The sequence below is a fragment of the Erinaceus europaeus genome, chromosome 11, assembly GCF_950295315.1.
Source record: "Erinaceus europaeus chromosome 11, mEriEur2.1, whole genome shotgun sequence".
In the NCBI taxonomy this organism is placed as follows: Eukaryota; Metazoa; Chordata; class Mammalia; order Eulipotyphla; family Erinaceidae; genus Erinaceus; species Erinaceus europaeus.
In genome coordinates this window covers 47,592,848-47,613,482 of record NC_080172.1, presented here as the reverse complement: position 1 = coordinate 47,613,482, position 20,635 = coordinate 47,592,848, and the positions used below count along the sequence as shown (strand labels likewise).

The window sequence follows — 20,635 nt, the reverse complement described above, 5'->3', positions numbered from 1 at the left end:
TGCGCTTTGCGCCGCCTGTGCTTAACCCGCTGCGCTACCACCCAACTCCCTTTTTTTTTTCTTTTTTTCTTTTTTTAATTTTATTTGCCTTCAGGATTATTGCCGGGGCTCGGTGCCTGCTTCTGGAGGCTACTTTTTTCCCCTTTTTGTGACCTTGTTGTTTATTGTTGTTGTTATTTTTATTATTGTTGTTATTGCTGTCATTGTTGTTGAATAGGACAGAGAGAAATGGAGAGAAGAGGAGAAGACAGAGAGGGGGAGAGACAGACACGTGCAGACCAGCTTCACCACTTATGAAGCAACCCCCCCTGCAGGTATGCAGCCGGGGTTGAACCAGCATTTTTATGCTGGTCCTTGCGCTCTGAGCCACGTGGGCTTAACCCGCTGCGCTACCGCCTAGCCCCCTAAAGTCTTTTATTTAATATTTTATTTATTTTTTAACGAGAAAGATAGAGGAGAGAGAGAGAACCAGACATCACTCTGGTACATGTGCTGCCAAGAATTGAACTCGGGATTTCCTGCTTGAGAGACCAGTGCTTTATCCACTGCTCCATCTCCCGGATCACATCCTAAGGTCTTTTTATTTCACATATATATGAATCATATAATATCTGACATAGCACGTTGGCTTCTTTCAAGGTCATCCACATTGTAGTAAGTATAAGTAACTTCATTCTATTAATAATCCACCTTTTGTTTATTCATTTATCAGTTGATAAATTTTTATTTTCAATTTTTTTTGCTATTATGAATTGTATACTGCTTTCAGCTTTTGGCTATTGTGAATATAAACATTAATTTATAGGTAGTTGTTTCAGTATTTATTTTCAGTTATTTTGGTCAATTTTTATCTTTATATTTCTTTTTTTATTTTTTTAATATTTATTTTACCTTTTGTTGCCCTTGTTTTTTATTGTTGTTGTAGTTATTATTGTTGTTGTCATCGATGTCAGAGAGAAATGGAGAGAGGATGGGAAGACAGAGTGGGGGAGAGAAAGACAGACACTTGCAGACCTGCTTCACCGCCTGTGAAGCGACTCCCCTGCAGGTGGGGAGCCAGGGGCTCCAACCGGAATCCTTACACTGGTCCTTGCGCTTCACGCCCGCTATGCTACCACCAGATTCCCTCTTTTTTTTTTTTAGTTTCTTTCCACCAGAGTTATCACTGGGGCTCAGTGCCTGCATGATAGAGAAAGCGAAAGAGGGGGCCGGGCGGTGGTACACCAGATTAAGTGCACATAGTACTAAGTTCAAGAACCCACTCAAGAGTCCCGATTTGAGCCCCTGGCTCCCCACCTGCAAGGGGGTCACTTCACAAGCAATGAAGCAAGTCTGTAGGTGTCTTTTTCTCTCCCTATCTTCCTTTCCCCTCTCAATTTCCCTATGTCCTATCCATTCGGAGAAAAATGGCCACCAGGAACAGTGGATTTGTAGTGCCAGCACCAAGCCCGAGAAATAACCCTGGAGGCAATAATAAATAAATAAGTAAAAAAAAAAAAAAGAAATTAAAAAATAAATATGAGAGAGAGAGACCTGCAGCATTGCTTCATCAATCATGAAGCTTCCCCCGGTGGCTTTTTTTTAACATAGAAAGTGAGAGACAGGGAGAGAAAAAGAGATAGACAGACAGACAGAGATAGCAGAAGAAAGAGAGAAGAGATAGGAAAATACAAGCAACACTCCTCCACCGTTTGTGAACCTCCCTCCTCCTGCAGGTGGGAACGGAGCCTTGAACCTGGGTCCTTGCACATAGTAACATGTGCTTTACCTGATGCACCACTGTGTGGCCTCTCAAATAACTGTTTCTGCTAAATATATAACAGGATTTGGTTTTTTAAAGAAATAAGCAGAATTCAAAGGTCAGCTTTTGCCTACAGAGTAAGCAACACAACATGGAGAATGGCAGTTTCCTTAGTAGTCAAGTAGCCAACAGTGGTCTTAGCAATTTCTATTCCCTTCTTTCTGATCAAAATCACTTGCTTTGTGTGTTCTCTAGGGATGGGGCTGCCATTGTGAGTTCCCGAGTTCTCAAGTGTTTCCCTAATTCATCCATCATTGAAGAGGATGGTGAAGGGCTCCTGAAAGCTGGTTCCATTGCAGGTACTGCTGTGCTAGAAGTCACTTCAATAGAACCTTTTGGAGTCAACCAAACAACCATAACTGGAGTTCAGGTGAGCTTAAGGATTTACTGAAAATAGTAATAACAACAAAAAATACATTGCACTGAGTGGCAGATTTCCTTTTCTAAGGACCAGAAATTTCTCTGGAAATAAAAGAACTATGGGAGTCAGGTGGTAGCGCAGCAGGTTAAGCGCACGTGGCGCAAAGCGAAAAGACCAGCATAAGGATCCTGGTTCAAGCCCCCAGCTCCCCACCTGCAGGGGAGTCGTTTCACAAGCGGTGAAGCAGGTCTGCAGGTGTCTATCTTTCTCTCCCCCTCTCTGTCTTTCCCTCCTCTCTCCATTTCTCTAAGTCCTATCCAACAACAACGACATCAATAACAACAACAAAACAAGGGCAACAAAAGGGAATAAATAAATAAATATTTTTTTAAAAAGAAGAAATACAAGATAAAAGGACAAACTGGACATATTTATAAACCATCAAATTGGAGTTGAGTCTTAGAGTCCTTGCAACAAAAAGGATTAATTTCAAATTGGTATAAATGCTTTCTGAGTAGCTTTGCGAAAGAATTGGTGTGGGAGAAGTATAGAACTTATTGCTATCAAAATTAGGCCTTACTATTAGGATTTTTCAAATTAGATTTAGAGAATAAATATTTTTTTTTAATCTGGGCAGGTGGAGTGGTGCACCTGGTTGAGCTTACACATTACAATGACCAAGGACCTGAGTTCAGGCCCCCCCATCCCCACCTACAGGAGGAAAGCCTTGTGAGTGGTGTAGTAGGGTTGTAGGTGTTTCTCTGTCTCTCTCCCTCTCTTATCACCCCCTTTCTTCTCAATTTCTGGCTGTCTCTGTTCAGTAAGTATATAAAGATAATAATTTTTTTTATTGCGGATAGGGAGAGGGAGAGGAAGAAAGAGAGATATCTGCTTCACCACTCTTGAAGCTTTCATCCTGCAGGTGGGGACCAAGGGCTTGAACTTAGGACCTTGCACACTGTATTGTACAGTTTTTTAGTTGTATATAGCATAATAGTTATGAAAAACCACTCTTATGCCTGAGTGCAGCTCTAAAGTCTCAGGTTCAGTTCCCCGTACCACCATAAACCAGAGTTTAATAGTGCTCTAGTTAAAAAAAAAAAATTAGGCATCAGGGGTTGGGCAGTAGTACAGCGGGTTAAGCACACATGGCATGAAGCACAAGGACTGGCATAAGGATCTGGGTTTGAGCCCCTGGCTCCCTACCTGCGGGGGGTGGGTTGCTTCACCAGCAGTGTGCAGGTGTCTATCTTTCTCTCCCCCTCTCTGTCTTCCCCTCCTCTCTCCATTTCTCTCTGTCCTATCCAACAACAACAACGGCAATAACAACAGTAACAATATCAACAACAAAGGCAAGAAAAAATAGCTTCCAGGAGCTGTGGATTCCTAGTGCAGGCACTGCACTGCAACAATAACCCTGAAGGCAAAAAAAAAAAAAAAAAAGTATCACATCTCATGTATTCTTTTTTTTTTTACCATCTTTTTTTTTCCTCCATGTTTATTGCTGGGGCTCGGTGCCTGCACCACAAATCCACTGCTCCTGGAGGCTATTTTATTTCCCTTTTGTTGCCCTTGATGTATTTTCTTTTTTTTATATATATAGTTAGTGTGGTCATTGTTGTTGGAGAGGACAGATAGAATGAAGAGAGACGGGGAAGACAGAGAGGAGGAGAGAAAGATAGACACCTGCAGACCTGCTTCACCACTAGTGAAGCAACCCCCTCTGCAGATGGGAAGCCGGGGGCTTGAACCGAGATCCTTACACCAGTCCTTGTGCTTTGAGCCATGTGCATTTAAACTGCTACAATACCACACAGCCCCCTAATGTATTCTTTTTTTAAAAAAATATTTATTTAATTTATTTATTCCCTTTTGTTGCCCTTGTTGTTTTATTGTTGTAGTTATTATTGTTGTTGTCGTTGTTGGATAGGACAGAGAGAAATGGAGAGAGGAGGGGAAGACAGAGAGGAGGAGAGAAAGATAGACACCTGCAGACCTGCTTCACTGCCTGTGAAGCGACTCCCCTGCAGGTGGGGAGCCGGGGTTCGAACTGGGATCCTTATGCCGGTCCTTGTGCTTTGCGCCACCTGCGCTTAACCCACTGTGCTACAGCCTGACTCCCCCCTAATGTATTCTATCCAATAAATTCATCATCTTATGTATACTATCTCTTTTGCTATTTGTTTATTAGTGAGAAAAAAACAGAGCATCACTCTAGCACACTTGATGCTGGGGGTCAAGCTTGGGACCTCATCTCCCAGGAAAAATATCTATCTCTATATTTGTTTTTGGTTTTTTATTTTAAACACTTTTTAGACAGAGGTAGAGAGAGAGAAAGAAAGAGATCACAGCACTGAAGCTTCCTTCAATATGGCAGTGGGCAGGGTCAAGCTCATGGCAAAGTATCCAAGTGAGGTATTTCACCAGCCTTGTTATCTCTTTTAACTACCCCAAAAACTCTGTGAGGTAGGCATTATTAAACTAATAAGTCTTAGTTAAAGGCATGTGAGAATTATGGTGGTTATCTTTGGGAGATGGGAGGAAGTGTGGAAACAGAACTTTATTGGTGCGTGTGGTGTGGAACTATACACTGTAACCTTATAATTTTATAACCTACTCTTAATCACAGATTAAAAAAATGAAAAAAGAGAAGTCATAGTAAGGGGCCGGCTTATGGCGTACTTGGTTGAGCACGTATGTTACAGTGCGCAAGGATCCGGGTTCAAGCCCCCGGTCCCCACCTGCAGGGGGAAAGCTTCACAAGTGGTGAAGTGGGCCTGCAGGTGTCTCTCTGCCTCTCTCCCTCTCTATCTCCCCCTTTCCTCTTCATTTTTGGCTGTCTCTATCCAACAAATAAAGATTAAAATTTTTTTTAAAAAAAGAGAGAAGTCATAGTTAAATGAAACTGCACAGTGATGAGGCTAGAACTCAAAGCTGGGTTTAGAATATGAAAACACAGTATAAGTATTCTTAATAAATGCTCAATTACCTAGCAATAAATATTAAACACTATATGCAAAATATGTTGTAGTTATTTCCTTTAATGTTTGAAGAGTCATTTCTTGTATTTCTTTTTCATTCTAACTTTAATTATCTCAAATTAAGAGCTCCTTCTTATGAAAGAGAAACACTTTTTTTCTTCATTGATTATAAATCTCAGTATACGATAAAAGCTCCTCCCCAATGCTTCTTTTTCTATCCTAGTAAGTTTTGTCTCCTATAGGTAGCACCTGTAACATACCTGAGAATGAGCAGCCACCCCAAGCTCTACACAGCCCAAGGAAGGACTTTATCGGCTTTTCCCTTGGGCATGTCTCTCACCTTCATGGTCCAGTTTTATAATAACGTCGGAGAAAAGTTCCATACACACAATACCCAGCTTTACCTAGCTCTGAACAGGTATGAACACCAAAGGAATGGTGTTAACATGTGATAGAAATCTTGCAGATTGGGCTATACTATCTTTGATAAATTCCTTCCATGTTCTTCACATGGAATCTGATCTTTATTTCTTTCATTAAGATATGGAAATAAAAAGAATTTTTCTGAAGAAAAAATTCAGGATACTATTAATCCATCAACTCCTAGTTCATGTAGAGCTCACATAGGGAGGTAATTGGAATACTATGAAAAACCTATGCTAGAAAACTTTTTTAAATTAATTTTTGGGGCCGGGTGGTGGCGCACCTGGTTGAGTGCACATGATACAATGCATGAGGACCCAGGTTCGAGTCCCCGGTCCCCACCTATAGGAGGAAAGCTTCACGAGTGGTAAAGCAGTGTTGCAGGTGTCTCTCTGTCTCTCTATCCCCCTCCCCTCTCAATTTCTCGCTGTTTCTATCCAATAAATAAATAAATATAATTTTAAAATTTTAAATTTATTTATTTTATTTTTTCAACTTTTTTATTACCTTTATTTATTTACTGGATAGAGACAGTCAGAAATTGAGAGGGAAGGGAAGGATAGATATATATAGAGAGAGACACCTGCAGCACCACTTCACCACTTGTGAAGCTTTCCCCCTGCAAGTGGGGGCTGGGGCCTTGAACCTGGGTCCTTGCGCATTGTAACATGTGCGCTCAACCAGGTGCGCCACCACCCGGCCCCTTAATTAATTTTTTTTTAAGTTGCTATTTATGTGAAAGTAATGGGCCTAGGCCCTTGCTTACTTCCATTTTAGAATTTCTTCTGCACTTTTGCTCTATTGAATATAAAACTTGTGGTAGGGTCTGCACCAGATCTATTTCCTAACTGTTGTGTCTTCATAAATTTCTACCTTTCATGTCTACTTTCAGAGATGACCTGCTGCTTATTGGTCCAGGAAATAGGAACTATACTTACATGGCCCAGGCTGTGAACAGAGGGGTGACACTTGTGGGGCTCTGGGACCGGAGGCATCCAGGCATGGCAGACTATATTCCTGTTGCTGTAGAGCACGCCATTGAACCAGACACCAAGCTTACCTTTGTTGGAGATGTCATCTGCTTTAGTACTTACCTCCTCAACCAAAATGGTCTGGATACTTTCTCTTTCTCAACTTTGCAACTGAAAAAATTAGAAAATAATTAATTACTTAGAGGATTTTCCCCCCAACTATTTATAATCTGAAGGCTTTACTGAAAAAGAAAATATTATAGGAGGCTGGGAGGTTATGCACCTAGTAGAGTGTACACATTACCATGCACACAGTCCAGGATTCAAGCCCTGGACCCCCTCTTCAGAAAGGAAGCTTCAAGGGAGTTGGGCGGTAGCGCAGCGGGTTAAGCGCACGTGGTGCAAAGCTCAAGGATTGGCATAAGGGTCCCGGTTCAAGCCCCAGGCTCCCCACCTTCAGGTGAATCACTTCATAGGTGGTGAAGCTGGTCTTCAGGTGTCTATCTTTCTCTCCCCCTCTCTTGTCTTTCCTCCTCTCTCCATTTCTCTCTGTCCTATCCAACAACAACAACAACAAAAATAACTATAATAATAAAACAACATAGGCAACAAAAGGGAATAAATAAATATTAAAAAAATTTTTAAAAAAAGAAAGGAAGCTTCAGAAATGGCAAAGCAGTGCTGCAGTTGTCTCTCTCCCTCTGTACCTCCCTTGCCTCAATTTCTCTCTGTCTCTATCAACAAAACAAAACAAAAGGAAAAAAAATGGCTGCCAGCAGTGGTAGATTTATTGTGTTGGCACTGAGCCCGTGATGACCCTGTTGGCGAAAGGAAGGAAGGAAGGGAGGGAGGGAGGAAGGGAGGGAGGAAGGGAAGAAGGAAGGGAGGAAGGAAGGAAGGAAGGAAGGAAGGAAGGAAGGAAGGAAGGAAGGAAGGAAGGAAGGAAAGAAAGAGACCGTGCCTGGTTAAGCATACATGTTACAGTGCACACAGCCTGGATTCAAGTCCATGTTCCCCATCTGCAGGAGGGAAGTGTCACAATCAGTGAAGCAGTGCTGCAGGTCTCTTTCCCATTCTCTCTCTCTCTCTCTCCCCCCTCCCTATCTCATTCTCCCTTTCCCTCCCTCCCCCTCAATTTCTCTCTGTCTGTATCCAATAAATAAATAAATAAATATTTCTTTTTGTTTATTTTTTTCCTTTTTAAATTTCTTTATTGGGGAATTGATGTTTTACAGTCAACAGTATATACAATAGTTTGTACATGCATAACATTTCTTAGTTTTCCACATAACAATACAACCCCCACTAGGTCCTCTGTCATCCTTTTCTTTTTATTTAATTTATTTGATAAGACAGACAGAAACTGAGAGAGGAAGGAGAGAGAAAGGGGGAGAGAGACAGAGAGACATTTGTAGCACTGCTTCACCACAAGTATGTGAAGCTTTCTCCCTGTAGTTCTCCCTGGGGGCTTGAATCTCTGTTCTTGTGCAATGTAATATGTAAACTCAACCAAGTGCACCACCACCTGGCCCCTAAATAAATAAATATTTTGAAAAGAAGGAAGGGAGAGAGGGAGGAAATATTTAGTGAGCCAGCAAAGTAATTCATCAAGATAATATACCTGCTTTGCCACACACATGACCCGGGTTTGAGCATGGCCCCCTACACTGCATTGGAGAAAGCTCCAGGGCTATGGTACGTGTGTGTGTGTGTGTCCGTCTGTCTGAAAAAGTCATCACAGAACAGTGAAGCCTCAACACTGAAAAAAGAAAGAGAACTGGTAAGACAGCTCACATAGATAATGTGTTGCCTTGTAACGCATACAACCAACCCAGGTTTGAGCCTAGTCCCAAACACATGAAAGGAAATTTCTATGATGTGGTGTCTCTCTGTCTCTCTCTCTCTCCCCCACTAGAAAGGAAGAGGAGAAAGAGACAAAATGAGAGAGGGAATACTTTAGTTATGATCAGGACTTTTTTTTCTTTCTCTGTTGGTGGGTTAATGAGTTGTAGTGTGTTGTTTTCTTTTTTTTTTAATTTGACAGGACAGAAAAATTGAGAGGGGATGAGAAATGGATAGTGAGAAAGAGAAACAACTGCTGACCTCCTGAAGTGTCCCCCCTACAGGTCTCGGTCTCTCTCTGTCTCTCTCTCTCTAACACACACACACACTCTCTCTTTCTAGAATAAAGAAAATGGGAGGGGCAGGTGGTAGTGTACATGGTTGAGCCCACACACCAAAATTCAAGCTCCCACTCCCCACCTGCAGCACAGAAACTTCACAAGCAGTGAAGCAATGCTGCAGGTGATTTTTCTCTCTCTCCCTCTCTATGTTCCCATTCCCTCTTAATTTCACTCAGTCTCTCTCTAAATAAATAAATAAATATTTTGAAAAGAATAAATAAGGAAAATAAAATTGGGTCAGAGGGCCAATTTAGCAGTATCATGCAAATACAAAGCTCTGAATTCATTGTCTGGTGCCACATTTTTTAAATTGCTATTTATCTAGTAAAAGAGAGTATCACGGGGCCGGGTGGTGGCACACCTAGTTGAGTGACATGTTACAGTGCGAAAGGACCTGGGTTCTTTCCCCCACCTGTAGGGGGAAAGCTTTGTGAGTGGTGAAGCAGGGCTGCAGGTGTCTTTCTATCTCCTTCTCTGTCAACTTCTGGCTGTTTCTATACAATAAATAAAGATAATAAAAAGAGAGGGGGGGAGTATCACTTCAGTATATGCAATGCCAGAGATTTAACTTGGAACCTCACACAGGCAAGTCCTGTACTCTACCACAGAGCCACCTTCCTAGCTACACACTTAAAATACCTTATTGTTGGGTCAGAGAAATCACACATTGCAAAGTATTTTCATGTTTGTGGCTCTGAGGTCCCAGACTCAATCTCCAGCACCACCATAAGCCAAAGCTGAGCAATGTTCTGGTTAAAAGTAAATAAATGGGGAGTCGGGTGGTAGCGCAGCAGGTTAAGCGCATGTGGCGCAAAGTGCAAGGACCAGCATAAGGATAACGGTTCGAGCTGCCAGCTCCCCACCTGCAGGGGTCTCTCTTGCGGTGAAGCAAGTCTACAGGTGTCTGTCTTTCTCTCTCCTTCTCTGTCTCCCCTCCTTTCTCAATTTCTCTCAGTCCTGTCCAACAACAGCAGCAGCAATGACAATAATAATAATGACAACAGCAAGGGTAACAACAAGGGCAACAAAATGGGAAAAATGGCCTCCAGGAGCAGTGGAGTCATAGTGCAGGCACCGAGCCCCAGAAATAACCCTGGAGGCTAAAATTAATTAATTTATTGATTAATTAACTAATTAATTAAATGAATAATTATATTGTTAACTGCCAATTCTTAGTTTGATGTCCATTTCTGTCAGTTGTCAGCCAATTAAGTCAGGGGCTGGAGAGATAGCATAATGGTTATGCAAAAAGATTTTCATACCTGAGGTTCTAAGGCTCCAGATTCAATCCCCAGTACCACTGTAAACCAGAGCTGAGCAGTGCTCTAGTAAATAAATAAAGGGGCCAGGCAGTGGCGCATCAGGTTAAGTGCACATAGGATGAAGCACATAGTACAAAGTGCAAGGACCCATTCAAGGATTCTTGTTTGAGCCCCCGGCTTCCCATCTGCGGGGGGTCGCTTCACCAAGTGCTGAAGCAGGTCTGCAAGTGTCTTATCTGTCTCTCCCCCTCTCTGTCTTCCTCTCCTATCTAAATTTCTCTCTGTCCTATCCAAAAAAAGTGGAGGGAGATGACCGCAGTAGCGGTGGACTCATATCATAGTGCAGGCACTGAGCCTCAGCGATAACCTTGTAGGCAAATAAATAGTCAATAATATGTACTGTCTATTGAATACACAGCTCTATATAGTGTACTATGTAAATAGTATAAGGTATGGGGTCCAGGAGGTGGTACAGTAGATAAAACGTTGGTCTCTCAAGCATGAGGTCCTGAGTTCAGTCCCCGGCAGTACATGTACCAGAGTGATGTCTGGTTCTTTCTCTCTCTCTCTCTCTCCCTCCTATCTCTCTTATTAACAAATAAATAAAATATTTTTTAAAATTTTTAAAAGATAATATAAGGTACCATGTTATCTCTCCCATCCTCAGTATTTGTTGTTTTTTTGTTTGTTTGTTTGTTTTGTCTTTTTTACTGGAGCACTGCTCGGCTCTGGTTTATGGTGGTACTGGGGATTGAACCTGGGATCTAGCAACGTCAGGCATGAAAACCCAATTTCTGAAGGAATGTACTTGCTCAGTTGAAGAGCTAGGAAATTTAAATTTTAAAATGGGGGAGAGGACATTAAGGCCTTAGTTTTAGAAACCAATTGTATGGTTTTGTTTGTTTTTTCCATTAAACACTGCTGGGGATTAAACCTGGGGCCTAAGGTGCCTCAGGCATGAAAATCGTTTAGCATTTTTGTGCTATTTCTTCATAAGGCACATTTGAAGGCTTAATTTCTGATTCTGAACTTATCACTGTAATAAGGTTTTCCTTGTACAGAATGAAGGTATGCTTTTGATAAACCAAGCACTATTTTGGGTTTTGTTTCGTTTACAATGCCAGATCTCACATATGTGAAGAAGAAGCACTTTTTCCCTCTCTCCTTTTCCCTTTTTGTTTCTGGAGCTTTTGGGACACAGTTCTACCACTCCTGGGAAATTTTTTTCCCTTTATTTACTGGATAGAGACATCCAGAAATCAAGAAGGTAGGAGGAGATAGAGATGGAGAGAGAAAGAGAGACACCTGCAGACCTGATTCACCACTCAAAAAGCTTTCCTCTTACAGGTAGGAACCAGGGTCTCAAACCAGGGTCCTTGTGCATTATAACGTGTGCTCAATCTGGTGAGCCACCATCTGAACCTTAGATTTCTCTTTTGTCCTTTTTCCCATATAGAGGAGAGACAGAAAAAAGCACCACTCTACCATTTATGAAGCTTCCCCTGTGCATGGTACTACCATGTTGCAGCCAAGGACTCAAACCCAGGTCCTCATGCATGGTACAGAGTGCATTCCATTGGCTGAGCTCTCTCCCAGCCTCCAGCAGCTTAAAGCAGATTATTCCTCACAGGGCCTAAATAAAATTTAATCAGTATCCCTGTATATAATTTTTCCTTCCACCAAAGTTATTACTAGGCCTCTGTGCTTACATGATTGCATGGTTACAGGAAGCCATTTTTTTTAGAAGTCAACAGAGGGAAAGAGAGACTGATATGAGAAACACCTGCAGCACTGCTCCACCATAGGTGGGGATGGAGGTTTAAACCTGGGTCCTTCAACAGAGGAGATAGGAAAGGTTCTGCAAAAAGACCCTCATGCCTCCGAAGTCCCAGGTTCAATCCTCCACACTATCATAAGCCAGAGCTGAACAATGTTCTGGTAAGAAGCAATTTATTAATTTTCTAAAAATTTAAGGCTGGGGGTAGATAACAATGGTTATGCAAAGAGATTCTCATGCCTGAGGGTCCAAAGATCCAGGTTCAATCCCCTGCACCACTATAAGCCAGAGTTGAGCCATGCTCTGGAGGGAAAAAAAATTAACCTGGGTCCTTGAGCACTTTACCTTGAGTGTGGCAACTTTACCTTGAGCGTGATAACTAGTGCACTTTACCCAGCTCCTACTTCTTTTCCTAATTACGCAACTAAGTAGCAGCTCCTTTTATGACTCTGAAGGTCAGTAGTTCTTACTTTATTTTGCTGGTATTATATATGAGGGAAACATGGCATTTAGAAAGCAAAGTCAGGGGGTCCGGCGGAAGCGCAGTGGGTTAAGTGTACATGGTGTAAAGCACAAGGACCAGTGTAAGGATCCCGGTTAGAGCCCCCCAGCTCCCCACGTTCAGGGGAGTCACTACACAGGCAGTGAAGCAGGTCTGCAGGTGTCTATCTTTCCCGCCCCACCTCTGTCTTCTCCTCCTCTCTCCATTTCTCTCTGTCCTAACAACGACGACATCACTAAAAACAACAATAAAAAACAAGGGCAACAAAAGGGAAAATAAATAAATAAATAAATAAACATAGAAAGCAAAGTCATTCTTGAAGCTGCTTTTCTCCCCAGGAATGAGATACCTATGTATTTGAAATATCTACAGATTTATTGTAAACTTGGAGTGACCACCAACTTATATTAAAGTTTGCTACCAAGCACTTTCTCTTGTCTTTTCCTAGGTGAACCTGGGATATGGATGATTTCTGCTGATAGTGTCCTACAGATAGATATTGTCACTGGGGTAGGAGTGGCCAGGAGTCCAGGAACAGCAACAATCTTTCATGACATCCCAGGAGTGGTGAAAACATATCGAGAAGTAAATACTTGAAGAGACGAGGGTGACACTTTCACAAGTGGGAATATGCATATAAAAATGCATCCTGGGAGGGGGTTGGGCGGTAGCTCAGCAGGTTAAATGCAAGGACCAGCACAAGGACTGGTGTAAGGATCCCGGTTCGAGCCCTGGCTCCCCACCTGCAAGGGAGTTGATTTACAGGTGGTGAAGTGGGTCTGCAAGTGACTATCTTTCTTTCCCCCTCTCTGTCTTCCCCTCCTCTCTCCATTTCTCTCTGTCCTATCCAACAACAACAACAACAATAAAAAGGGCAATAAAAGGTAAAATAAATATATATATAATACATCCTGGGAAAAGACAGACACTTACATATAAAATGCAAAGGTAGCCAACAAATTATGTTGCAACATAAAGGTAAACACTTGTTAGAATTCTTAACCAGAAGGTGCCAGGTTGTGACACACCTAACTGAATGTACATATTACCATGCACAAGGACCCAGGTTTGAGCCCCTACCCCCCACCTGCAGGGGGAAAGCTTCAAAAGAGGTGAAACAGTGTTGCAGGTGTCTCTCTTTCTCCCTCCCTATCACCCTATCTTCCCTCTTGAGCACTGCTCAGCTCTGGTTTAGGGTGGTGTGGGGAATTGAACCTGGGAATTTGGAGGCTCAAGCATGAGAGTCTCTTTGCATAACCGTTATGCTACCTACCCCCATCCAATGAAATATACATTTTTAAAAGAATCCTTAACTGGGAGTCGGGCTGTAGCGCAGCGGGTTAAGCGCAGGTGGCGCAAAGCACAAGGACCGGCATAAGGATTCCGGTTCGAACCCCGGGTCCCCACCTGCAGGGGAGTCGCTTCACAGGCGGTGAAGCAGGTCTGCAGGTGTCTATCTTTCTCTCCTCCTCTCTGTCTTCCCCTCCTCTCTCCATTTCTCTCTGTCCTATCCAACAACGACAACAACAATAATAACTACAACAATAAAACAACAAGGGCAACAAAAGGGAATAAATAAATAAAATAAATATTAAAAAAAAAAAGAATCCTTAACTAGAAGCTTGTCTGTTTAGTATTTTAAATGTATTTACTGGGGCTGGAAGATAGCTCACCATAGTAGATAGATCATACTATACCACACTGAAACATTGAAGAATGGGAGAAGAGGACTTGGGGATTGCAGATATAGGGCACTGGCCCGGGCTTTACACCTGCATAATTCTACCATTCCCAGTGAACCTTCTTTTATTTCTTTTTTTCCCCTTTTAGCTTTAAACAGAGAAGGGGGGGTTGGAGAGAGAAAGATGCCACAGGCTGTTCCACCATTTGTGGAGCTGGCTCCTGTGCTATATACAGGGATCCCACCTGACCCCTTGTTGATGTATACATATAATATCATTTATTTATTTATTTATTCCCTTTTGTTGCCCTTATTGTTTTGTTGTTGTAATTATTATTGTTGTTATTGGATAGGACAGAGAAAAATTGAAGGAGGAGGGGAAGATAGAGAGGGGGAGGGAAAGATAGACACCTGTAGATATGCTTCACTGCTTGTGAAGTGACTCCCCTGAGGTGGGGAGCTGGGGGCTCAAACTAGGATCCTTACACTGGTCCTTCCACTTTGTGCCATCCGCACTTAACTCGCTGTGCTACCGCCCGACTTCCTTATTTATTTATTTAATGTTTGTCATTGCCAAGGTTTCACTGCTTTGAGCTGACTTTTTCAGAAAGAGGGACTATAGCAGCATTCCTGCAATGTGGTAGGGGCCAGGTTCAAACCTGGGCAAGCATGACAAAGCAGGCACGCTATCCTAGTGAGCTATTTTTCCAGGCCTACTTTGTCTGTTTTCCTTCCTTTTTTAATGTGTGTGTGAGAGAGAGGGAGAGGGAGAGGGAGAGGGAGAGGGAGAGGGAGAGGGAGAGGGAGAGGGAGAGGGAGAGGGAGAGGGAGAGGGAGAGAGAGACTGGGACCTTGCACATGCACAATTGCACTACTACTCTTAGGCCACTTAGGGTTTCACTGGGGCTTCATGCCTGCATGGTTACACTACTCCCCTGCATGCAGACATTCCACTTTAAAGGGGAAGTGCAGGGAACCAGATGTGCTAAGAATCTAGATCTGGCTTTCCCTTGTTTTGCCAACAGGTTGTAGTCAATGCATCCACAAGATTAATGCTCAGCTATGACCTCAAGACTTACCTCACCAACACCCCTAACTCAACTGTGTTCCAGCTCTACATCAGCACTGGCAGAAACGGTGTCAATCTTAAAGGTTAGGACTCTCTTTACACTTCTGGGTGAGTCTTCCTATATTTCCCATTTTCCCTCTGCACTAATAATTCAAATTTCCTTTTATTTCAAAGTTGACTCTACTTAAGTCATCAAAAGCTTATAAAACTTCAGAAATTGGGAGTCGGGCTGTAGCGCAGCGGGTTAAGCACAGGTGGCGCAAAGCGCAAGGACCAGCGTAAGGATCCCAGTTCGAGCCCCCAGCTCCCCACCTGCAGGGTGTACTACGAGAGGGGGCGGAGCAAAAAGACATCATGAACCAGTGAGGATTAAACCAATGCCCTGCAGGCAGGGCGGTGCTTAGTTAACTGGTTATGTAAATAGAATACAGTGTTAAGCAGGGGGGATTAAACCAATGAAACAGAAGGGGTCTTAGAAGCATACCAACAGCAGACAGCACATTTTCTGTTCACTAACAATGGCAAGTTTTGATCTATTTCAAACTGTAGGCTTTCCCCCATTTTTCTCTTTTTATTAGTGGTTTAATAATAATTAACAAGATTTTAAGAGAGCAGGGGTACAGTTCCACACAGGAACTGCAGGGGAGTTGCTTCCCAAGTGGTGAAGCAGGTCTGCAGGTGTCTTTCTCTCCCTCTCTCTGTCTTCCCCCATCTCTCTCCATTTCTCTCTGTCCTATTCAACAATGACGACAACAACAATAACTACAACAAGAAAACAACAAGGGCAACAAAAGGGGATAAATAAATAAAATAATCCCAATTCCACCAAGACCTAACGCGTCTGTCACCAGGAATCTTGTTTATATAACCATCACTGAAAGGGAGGCAAATCCGGAAAGCACCAGAGGAAGTCAGGCACTATTTATTTATCTTATCTGAGAGAGAAGAGGAAAAAAGGAAGTAAGTTTGAGAGTAATGATAGGTATAAGGATGACGTAGAAAGGAAGTGAAGGCAGGGCCATAGAAAAAATGGGCAAAAAATCTATATAAATATATAGAGAGGTAGTGATGGATATAAAGTCAATCCATACCATTGACTTTGACAGAACTACAGTTTCCAAAGGAATGAATGGGGACACAGAACTCTGGTGTTGGGAATACTGTGGCATTATACCCCTATCATCTTATAATTTTGTAAATCAATATTAAATCACTAACAAAAAATAAAATTGGGACAGGAATAGATAGCATACTGGTTATGCAAAGAGACTCATGCCTGAGGCTCCAAAGTCCCAGGTTCAATCCCCTGTACCACCATAAGCCAGAGCTGAGTAGTGCTCTGGCAAAAAATAAATAAATAAATAAGTCTTTGTAAAACAAGAGGTTGCCTAGACCAGGTATCTCCAAACATAGCTGCTTTTCTTTCTTTTTTTATTTTTATTTTTAGAGGAGAGACATTGCACTCTACTACTCTTGAAGCTTCTCCCCTATAGGCATTTCTTTTTTTTTTTATTAATTATTTATTTATTTATTTATTTTGCCTTTTGTTGCCCTTGTTTTTTTATTGTGGTGGTGGTTATTATTGTTGTTGTCATTGATGTCATCATTGGATAGGACCGAGAGAAATGGAGAGAGGAAGGGAAGACAAAGAGGAGGAGAGAAAGATAGACACCTGCAGACCTGTTTCACTGCCTGTGACTCCCCTGCACTTGGGGACCCCGGCCCAACTGGGATCCTTAGATGCTTGCGCTTTGCACCATGTGCGCTCAACAGGCTGCGCCACCGCCCAACTCCCCCCTGCAGGCATTTCTATATGGTGCCTAGGAGTTCGAATTTGGCTTCTTGTACAAGGTCATGTGTGAGCTCTACTGAGCTGCTTCCCAGCCCTCAGTATGAATGATTTTTCAAGATTTTTCCAGGAGGGTATTTTTTTCCCTGCCACCAGGATTATCACTGCTAGCACTACAAATCCACCACTCCAGGCAGACTTTTTTTTTTTTTCTTTAGCCAGGGCACCATTCACTCTGGTTTTTGATTTTTTTTTTTTAATTATATTTATTGGATAGAGACAGCTAGAAATCGAGAGGGAAGTGGGAGATAGAGAGGGAGAGAGACAGAGACACCCACAGCACTGCTTCACCACTTTCAAAGCTTTCCCCCTGCAGGTGGGGACCAGGGGCTTGATCCTGAGTCCTTGGGCACTGTAACATGTATGCTCGACCAGGTGCACCACCAGCCAGCCCCATGGCTCTGGTTTTTGGTGGTGTGAAGAATTGAAACTGGGACTTTGGAGCCTCAACCATGAGTCTCTTTGCATAACCATCATGCTATCTACCCCCACCCAGGGTTATTGCTGGGGCTCAGTGCCTGCACCATGAATCCACTGCTCCTGGAGGCCATTTTTTCCCCTCTTTTGTTGCCCTTGTAATTGTAGCCTTATTCTGGTTATTATTGTTATTGTTGATGTTGTTCATTGTTGGATAGGAGAAAATGGAGAGAGGAGGGGAAGACAGAGAGGGGGGAAAGAAAGACAGACACCTGCAGACCTGCTTCACCGCCTGTGAAGCAACCCTCCCCCTTGCATGTGGAGAGCCAGGGGGGTCTAACCGGGATCCTTACTCCGGTCCTTGCGCTTTGTGCCACATGCACTTAACCCGCTGTACTACCGCTGGACCCCCGATCAAAGAGTAATTGAGAAGGGTGGGGGAGATAGAGAAAGAGAGAGAAGAGAGACCTGCAGACTACTTCACTTGTGAAGCTTCCCCCTGCAGGTGGGGAGTGGAAACTCAAACCTGGGGGAAAATTTTTTTTTATATTTATTTATTTTCCCTTCTGTTGACCTTGTTGTTTTTTTTATTATTGTTGTAGATATTATTGTTGTTGTTATTGATGTCGTTGTTGTTAGATAGGACAGAGAGAAATGGAGAGAGGAGGGGAAGACAGAGGGGGAGAGAAAGACACCTGCAGTGGTCCGGGAGGTGGCGCAGTGATAAAGCTTTGGACTCTCAAGCATGAGGTCCTGAGTTCGATTCCCAGCAGCACATGTGCCAGAGTGATGTCTGCTTCTTTCTCTCTCCTCCAATCTTTCTCATTAATAAATAAATAAAATCCTAAAAAAAATTAAAAAGAAAGAAAGACACCTGCAGACCTGCTTCACCGCCTGTGAAGCGACTCCCCTGCAGGTGGAGAGTGGGGGGCTGGAACCAGGATCCTTATGCTGGTCCTTTCGCTTTGCACCACCATGCACTTAACCCACTGCACTATAGCCCAACTCCCAAAAAAAAAATTTTAACAGAGTACTTATCAGCTCTGACTTAAAGTGGTGCTGGCAATTGAACCAGGGACCTCTGATGCCTCAGGCATGAAAGTCATAAAATCTCATGAAATAGTTCCTTTAATATTGCTAATAGCCCCCCCAAAAGATAAAGATAGCCCTTGGATTGCTAGCAACTGACAAAGAACCTCAGCAAACTAAGACCACTAAGAAATTGAAGGAGGAACAAAAAAGAAAGAAAGAAAGAAAGAAAGAAAGAAAGAAAGGAAGGAAGGAAGAAAGAAAGAAAGAAACTGAGGAGGAAAACCTTACTAACAGCACAATCTCTATTTAACTTTGAATTCCATCCATTGCAGCTGACCCAACCACTGTGCTATTTCATTTCTTTTTTTTTTTTAATTTCTTTACTGGGGAATTAATGTTTTACATTCAACAGTAAATACAATAGTTTGTACATGCATAACATTTCCCAGTTTTCCATATAACAATACAACCCCCACTAGGTCCTCAGAATCCTTCTTGGATCTGTATTCTCCCCACCCACTCACCCCAGAGTCTTTTACTTTGGTGCAATACGCCAATTCCGGTTCAGGTTCTCCTTGTGTTTTTTTTTCCGATCTTGTTTTTCAACTTCTGCCTGAGAATGAGATCATCCCATATTCATCCTTCTGTTTCTGACTTATTTCACTTAACATGAATTTTTCAAGGTCCATCCAAGATCAGCTGAAAACAGTGAAGTCACCATTTTTTTATAGCTGAGTAGTATTCCATTGTATAAATATATACCCCAACTTGCTCATCTGTTGTTGGACACCTGGGTTGCTTCCAGGTTTTGGCTATTACAAATTGTGCTGCCAAGAACATATGTTTACACAGATCTTTTTGGATGGGTGTGTTGGGTTCCTTAGGATATATCTCCAGGAGAGGAATTGCAGGCTCATAGGGTAGGTCCATTTCTAGCCTTCTGAGAGTTCTCCAGACTATTCTCCACAGAGGTTGGACCAATTGACATTCCCAACAGCAGTGTAGGAGGGTTCCTTTGACCCCACACCCTCTCCAGCTTTTGCTGCTGTTACCTTTTCTAATGTATGACATTCTCACAGGAGTGAAGTGGTATCTCATTGTTGTCTTTATTTGCATTTCTCTGACAATCAGAGTCTTGGAGCATTTTTTTCATGTGTTTCTCAGCCTTTTGGATCTCTTCTGTGATGAATATTCTGTCCATGTCCTCCCCCCATTTTTGGATGGGGTTATTTGTTGTCTTGTTGTTGAGATTTGCAATTTATTTATGTATTTTGGTTATTAGCCTCTTATCTGATGTATGGCATGTAAAGATCTTCTCCCATCCTGTGAGGGGTCTCTTGGTTTGGTTAGTAGTTCCTTTAGCTGTGCAGAAGCTTTTTAATTTTGTGTAGTCCCATAGGTTTATGCTTGTCTTAGTCTTCTTTGTAATTGGATTCGTTTCATTGAAGATGTCTTTAAAATTCTATGCGGAAAAGAGTTCTGCCAATATTTTCCTCTAAGTATCTGATAGTTTGTGGTCTAACATCCAAGTCCTTGATCCACTTGGAATTTACTTTTGTATTTGGTGGAATATAGTGGTTCATTTTCATTCTTCTGCATGTTTCAACCCATTGTTTCCAACACCATTTGTTTATGAGACTCTGCTTTCCCCATTTAATAGTCTGGGCACCTTTGTCAAAGATTAGATGTCCATAGGGCTCTCAATTCTATTCCACTGGTCAGTATGTCTATTCATGTTCCAGTACCAAGCAGTTTTGATGACAATGGTCCTATAATACAATTTGAGATCTGGGAGTGTGATGCCTCCAGTTCTGTTCTTTTTTCTCAAGATTGTTTTGGCAATTCTATTTCTTTTCTGGTTCCAGATAAATATTTGTAGCATTTTTTCTATTCTCCTAAAAAATGTGGTTGGGATCTCGATGGGGATAGCATTAAATTTGTAGATGGCTCTGGGTAGTATATTCATTTTGGTGATGTTAATTCTTCCAACCCATGAACATGATATATCTTTCCACTTTTTTGTGTCTTTTTCAATTTCCTTGAGTAGTGACTCATAATTTTCAGTATGCAAGTCTTTCACTTCTTTGGTTAGGTTTACTCCTAGATATTTTATTGTTTTTGTTGCTATAGTAAAAGGAATTGATTTCTGGATTTCCATTTCTTCTAACTTAATGTTTGCATAGAGGAATGCCACTGACTTTTGAATGTTAATTTTGTAGCCTGACACCTTACTGTATTGCCTGATGATATCCAAAAGCTTCTTGCTATATTCTTTAGATTTTTCTATGTATACTATCATGCCATCTGCAAATAAGGAAAGTTTGAC

At 42.2% G+C, this 20,635-nt stretch overlaps 1 protein-coding gene across 2 annotated transcripts in view; it reads left to right on the top strand.

Moving 5' to 3' along the window:
• NUP210L (nucleoporin 210 like) overlaps positions 1-20,635 on the top strand; it is a 147,815-nt gene that overhangs the window by 109,743 nt on the left and 17,437 nt on the right. For both annotated transcript variants that reach the window (XM_060201462.1, XM_060201461.1), the window contains exons 30-34: positions 1,997-2,171; positions 5,386-5,561; positions 6,459-6,676; positions 12,710-12,846; positions 14,968-15,094. In XM_060201462.1, coding sequence (XP_060057445.1) covers positions 1,997-2,171; positions 5,386-5,561; positions 6,459-6,676; positions 12,710-12,846; positions 14,968-15,094 — 833 coding nt within the window. The remainder of the gene's footprint in view (positions 1-1,996; positions 2,172-5,385; positions 5,562-6,458; positions 6,677-12,709; positions 12,847-14,967; positions 15,095-20,635) is intronic.